At 48.1% G+C, this 4,378-nt stretch overlaps 2 protein-coding genes across 2 annotated transcripts; both read right to left on the bottom strand.

Annotated features, from left to right (window-relative positions):
• Positions 1–581: 581 nt before the first annotated feature.
• Positions 582–2,645, bottom strand: LOC133754700 (MLV-related proviral Env polyprotein-like). Its single transcript, XM_062185134.1, has one exon. The coding sequence runs from the start codon at positions 2,525–2,527 to the stop codon at positions 587–589; it is 1,941 nt and encodes a 646-aa protein (XP_062041118.1). The 5' UTR covers positions 2,528–2,645; the 3' UTR covers positions 582–586.
• A 240-nt stretch (positions 2,646–2,885) lies between these two features.
• On the bottom strand, positions 2,886–4,009 carry LOC133754698 (CCAAT/enhancer-binding protein epsilon-like). The gene has a single exon (XM_062185131.1). The coding sequence runs from the start codon at positions 3,664–3,666 to the stop codon at positions 3,193–3,195; it is 474 nt and encodes a 157-aa protein (XP_062041115.1). The 5' UTR covers positions 3,667–4,009; the 3' UTR covers positions 2,886–3,192.
• Between the last annotated feature and the right edge of the window lie 369 nt (positions 4,010–4,378).

The raw sequence follows: 4,378 nt of genomic DNA, 5'->3' as shown, positions 1-4,378 counted from the left end.
AGAAGCACGAATTCCAGTCCAACCGATGCAAAAAAAGCAAGAGGAAGTTTATTACATCTGCGCAGATGGGCCAACTCTAAGCACAACAACACTCTCTGGTGCAGTGTGAGAAGAGAGGTGGCGATCATCAACCGCACAGCGTATTTAAGATTGAAAACCACAATATTAGCATATCTCCATAGCATGACACAAAGGATCACAAGATAAACCGCAGCATGACGAACCATCATAAGATCCAGGGTGAGGGGACAAAAAACCTTGAGCAAGCATAAACACGGGGTCATCATGACCAAAAACTTAACATAGCTCCTAAAATAATAGTCCTATGCTCAATTATCTCATAAAAGCATTAGCACAATCATCACATGCTACAAGGTCAGCTAGCACAATCATCACATGTTACAAGGTCAGCTAAAATCTAGTTATCTTAAAAAAAATGCATTTTGCAAGCCAAAGCATTTTGTAGAAAAGCAGAACAATATGCAGTCAGCTCAGCAGCTCCATTTTAACCCTTCCTATCTTAATTTCACATTCCCCCTTTTCTTTTGGTCAAATTTTAATCTTAAAATTTAGGAATAGCTGTATTTTAAAATCTATTTTCTATGTCTTGTGATTTTAAACTTTGATGTTGTTGTGTTAGAATTAAGGCATGGGTGACAGACAATCTATCGTTAACAAACTGAACAAGCCTATTTAGTATGCAGGGTCCGATGGTTAAAATTAAGAGTAATATTACTAAGGGTCCTGCAATAGAGGAGATTAAAGTCGTAAGCCAAGGGGATGAATTAAACCAGCTCTGAAACCATGATTGCCCTGCCTCAAATTGGCTCTGCCGTTGTTTTAATCTTTCTCTGAGTTTTGCCATGCTATCTCTGACCACCCCAGTGTGATCCGCATAGAAACAACATTCTTCCTTTAAGGCTGCACAAAGTCCTCCTTCCTTTAGAAATAATAAATCTAGCCCTCGTCTGTTTTGTAATACTACCTCCAAGAGTGAGGTTAAGGATTTTTCTAATGCACTGACCGATTCTTCCAGAGCTTGTAAGTCTAAATGCATGGCTTGCTGTAACTGATGATGATGATTTGCCTTTGAAAGGGCAGTGGCTCCGGTACCTATGCCTGCTCCGATGCCTCCGACTGTGAGTCCTCCCAATATGAGGGCTAGTGTTATGGATACGGGTTCCCTAGGGAGCCGGAGATTTCCCTCATAGTGTCGGTAGACTTCCTCAGAGTTGTGTATCGTAACTCGAGGCCATACTTCAACCATGATGCACCATTCATGTGTTTGATTATGAGCTTGTCCTGCCAGGCAGGGGGTTAGGCCAGTATTGCATGCCCAATATACCCCATCTGGCCCTGTTAAATAATAGGCGCCCGGTTTGAGGGTCATGGTTTTGTTACAGAGGCCCTGATATTGAGGGGGAACGGAGCCTACACAAAGCCCCCGTCCTGATACTTCGGTAAGAGTTAGCCAGTGAGATGGCAGATTAGAGCACTGGGGAGGGACGGTAGTATGGTTGGTCCAATTTCCAATGACAGCCACTCCCTCATAATAAGGGGGAGGTGAGGCAAGGCACATCCAGCAATCCTGGGTCCTATCGGGATCAGAATTATTTAGTGCTTGGTAGGCCCCATGTATTAAGCTGAGGAGCCTATTCTCCGTTTTGGGTAAAGAGGGAAAAGGGGGCGTGGTTACTACGTGCTTATTTGGAAATGCGGGTGTCGGGGAAACCAATCTAGACTGATTGTTAGCGGACATCTGACTGGGCTGATTCCTGACAAGTACTTGCCCGTGGGGTTTTCCCTTTTTAAACTGTCGGGAGGTTGGGCTCTTATGTTTTGTTAATATCTTATTTGGCCCAACCGATACGGACGCGACAGTAATCGTCCGGCTCAAGGCGAATAGGGCAAAGGGATCTTTAGCCGGTCTATACAAGTAGATGCCCCATGATTTAGGCCCCACCCATTTGTCCTGTTTGCTCTTATCAGTGAAGCGAAGGACCTGGAGGTGGCACCTACCCATCGTCCCATCCAGGCAATTACTACAATCCCTGCCCCCGCATTCGGTAAACGTTATGCCTGGAGCCGCTCCGATAGTAATCATGTCCCATGAAGAGGAGGGTTTCCAGTATGCACTTCCAGTGGTTTCACATCCCCATGCCCCACAGTACCCCACCTCAGGGCCCCCGCAACCTGGGATAGATTTTCCATTCTTTCCCCCGGGACAGGCATAGGTTCCTCCCTTCCACACACATATATCTTCAGCATCAAAAAGTTGGCAGAGATCAAAATACAAGTCTGGAAAGAAATCACTAAGAACATTAAAACTGGAGGAGCTGTTAACAGTCACTCCGTTTCTTAAATTAATAAGTCGCCAAGTAATTTGATAAGGAGTATGAGGGCTTGAGCTTCCTATAACCATGCTAGAAAAGAACACTAAGAGCAAAATGGGCAAAATAGTCTTATCTCTAGGGGTTTTTGAGTGCGTTGTGGTGGTGACAACAACCGGGCGCGGTCGGCGGCACATCTTGTACAGACAGCAGCAGGAGCGGGTGAAGCAGATGATAATGGAGACAGAGGGCACGAAGACGGCCAAGGCGATGGCCACCGTCACGCCGATCCTTAGGTCCGGTGCCTTACATAAAACGCGTGGACCCAGGTGATGAATCCGTTGACTTTTACTGTTGGTGAGGTGGTCCGGCGCAGCTTCGTGGTTTGGTGCCTGCGAATGTAGACGGTGTCCCCAGCCTGGAACGAGTGTGGGAGCACAGGGCACTTGGACTGGTATACGGCAGCCAGCTGCTTCCCTATATGCTCATAAGTCAGCTACAAGGTAGAAAGCAAATCAGCAGGATAGGGAAAGTTGCAAAAGGGTGGCAGTATAAAAATGTAGTGTTATATAAAAATTGTGTAAAGGCATCAAAATTTTCCCTGAAGAAGTCATACAAATTTGGGTTGATACCTGGTGCCTGTCCAGCTGAATTGGCCCAAATACTTTTTGTGACTTTCACACACCCTCTTCGACTTTCACACACCCTCTTCGACTTACTGTAAACATTTTACCATTTTCATTCCAGTCTAGAGTAAACTAGCCATCCGGATTTACAAACCATGTCCTTTCCTTATATAAAAAGCTCTTTTCTCTTTAGCCCTTCTTACCAACGATACTCTTTTCTCTTATGTCCTTAACTTTTAACTTTGGTACTGCTGGGTCAGCGGTACTCTCTTAGCAATGACAGTATCCCAAATCTGTACGGTAACTCCCAAGTGGCTGCGCAGGACGGCCAGCTCCTCTGTGAGCTGCTTCACGCATTCGCGCAGCCGCTCGTTCTCCAGCCTGTACTCCAACACCTTCTCTTGCAGCTCCCGAATGTGTTTGGCCCTGTCCCTGCTCTTGCGCACGGCGATGGAGTTGCGCTCCCGCCTCAGCTGATACTCCTGGCTGTCCCTATGCGAGGAGCCAGCCGGGGAGGGCTCCTCAAGGAGAGGGCTGCGGGGGGGCACGGTGGTGGCCAAGGGGGCCCCAAAGACGCGTGGGGTGTCCAGCTGCTGTAGATGCCAGGTCCCAGCGCCTTCCTCTGAGGGCCGAAGGTCAGGCGACAAGTAGCAGGGGAAGGCAGAGCTTCCCGGTCCCTCAAGGCCCCGTGTCTCAGGCGCCGGCTCCATGGCAAAGAGATCGAAGAGTAGAGTCAGGGACTGCTTCTTCCAAAAGTTTTTTTTTAAAATCCTGGGAGGTGAGCATTTAAGCAAAGCCTTAGCCAAATTAATAAAAAGTTGCAAGCCTTAAACAAAACTACCGGCAGCAATCTGACCCAGTCTCTAGTGCCAGTCTCCACTATTAATTTAGTCAAGGTCTCTTTACAGAAGCTTGAATGCAGCGCAAGTCAGCACTGCCCAGTTTGTTATAGTGCTGTGCCTGTCGCTGCATCCACGCCCCCGCATCCAGCCCAGACCAGATCAATCAGCAACATCTCGACCCAGTCCCTAGTGCCAGCTCTCCGTTATGGTTAAAGCTTCCCCTAGCTGAATAAAGCTTTCTTTAGCTAACCCCCCTGCACCCTGCCCACCTCTGGCTTGCCCGGGAGACAAAGCTGGGTCCATTATCTGACCCCAGTACCTTTGGTTGTCCAAATCGGGGAAACATTGGCGCTTCGTCGGAAAAGCCTTTGTCTGTTCTGAGTTCCCCATGGGTAGTGGCGAAAGCGTACCTGCTGTCCTTGTGCATTTTCACCCACTCCTTTTTCTTGGCTGCACGGTGTGCTTGGTCCATAGCGATCAGCTCTGCCCGCCGAGCAAAGTTCTCGGGAAGGGGGGGTTGGAGATAGAAACCCAGACCACTGACCTCGTTCGACCGCCTCTCACTGTTGTCCCCGTTGTT

Source organism: Lepus europaeus, unplaced genomic scaffold (genome assembly GCF_033115175.1).
Source record: "Lepus europaeus isolate LE1 unplaced genomic scaffold, mLepTim1.pri SCAFFOLD_28, whole genome shotgun sequence".
In the NCBI taxonomy this organism is placed as follows: domain Eukaryota; kingdom Metazoa; phylum Chordata; class Mammalia; order Lagomorpha; family Leporidae; genus Lepus; species Lepus europaeus.
This window is presented reverse-complemented; position numbering and strand designations above follow the sequence as displayed.

Coding starts and splice junctions, on each gene's coding strand:
- LOC133754700 (XM_062185134.1), bottom strand. CDS start 2,527: ATGTGCCGCCGACCGCGCCCGGTTGTTGTCACCACCACAACGCACTCA.
- LOC133754698 (XM_062185131.1), bottom strand. CDS start 3,666: ATGGAGCCGGCGCCTGAGACACGGGGCCTTGAGGGACCGGGAAGCTCT.